Source organism: Geospiza fortis, unplaced genomic scaffold, assembly GCF_000277835.1.
Source record: "Geospiza fortis unplaced genomic scaffold, GeoFor_1.0 scaffold53, whole genome shotgun sequence".
Classification (NCBI taxonomy): domain Eukaryota; kingdom Metazoa; phylum Chordata; class Aves; order Passeriformes; family Thraupidae; genus Geospiza; species Geospiza fortis.
This window is the reverse complement of record NW_005054305.1, coordinates 14,233,624-14,234,067: the sequence shown is the minus strand read 5'-3', so window position 1 is coordinate 14,234,067 and position 444 is coordinate 14,233,624. Positions and strand designations below refer to the sequence as shown.

Sequence of the window (444 nt, the reverse complement as noted above, 5' to 3'; positions counted from 1 at the left end):
GCTCTCCGGGTCGCTCTGGTCATCGGTGAAGCAGACATCCACATCGCTCTCGTTATCAGTCTCCTGCTCCTGCTCGGGCTGCGCATAGCCAGAGTCACTCTTGTCCTCGGCCGCCTTGCCGAGGCTCTGCCCCGGGTGCCGGGATTTGACATGCCGCTCCAGGTCGCGGCGTCGCACCAGCACCTTGCCGCAGTACTCGCAGCGGTAGGGCGTGTTGCCCTCGGCGTGCAGGCGGATGTGTTTGTTGAGGTTGCTGGGGTCCCCGAAGGGCCGCAGGCAGACCTTGCACTTGAGCGGCTTGTAGCCGGTGTGAGTCCGCATGTGGATCTTCAGCCCGTACTTGCGGGAGTACAGCTTCCCGCAGTACAGGCACAGGTGCCCGGTCTTGGGCTTCCCTCCGGCCGCCCCGGCCGCCCCCGCCGGCAGCGTCTCCAGCCTCCCCCC

The 444-nt window shown here is 66.9% G+C and overlaps 1 protein-coding gene across 1 annotated transcript in view; it reads right to left on the bottom strand.

Annotated features, from left to right (window-relative positions):
* PRDM13 (PR/SET domain 13) overlaps nt 1-444 on the bottom strand; it is a 10,136-nt gene that overhangs the window by 2,902 nt on the left and 6,790 nt on the right. The window contains exon 6 of the mRNA XM_014311996.1: nt 3-436. Within this exon, the coding sequence (XP_014167471.1) occupies nt 3-436 (434 nt within the window). The remainder of the gene's footprint in view (nt 1-2; nt 437-444) is intronic.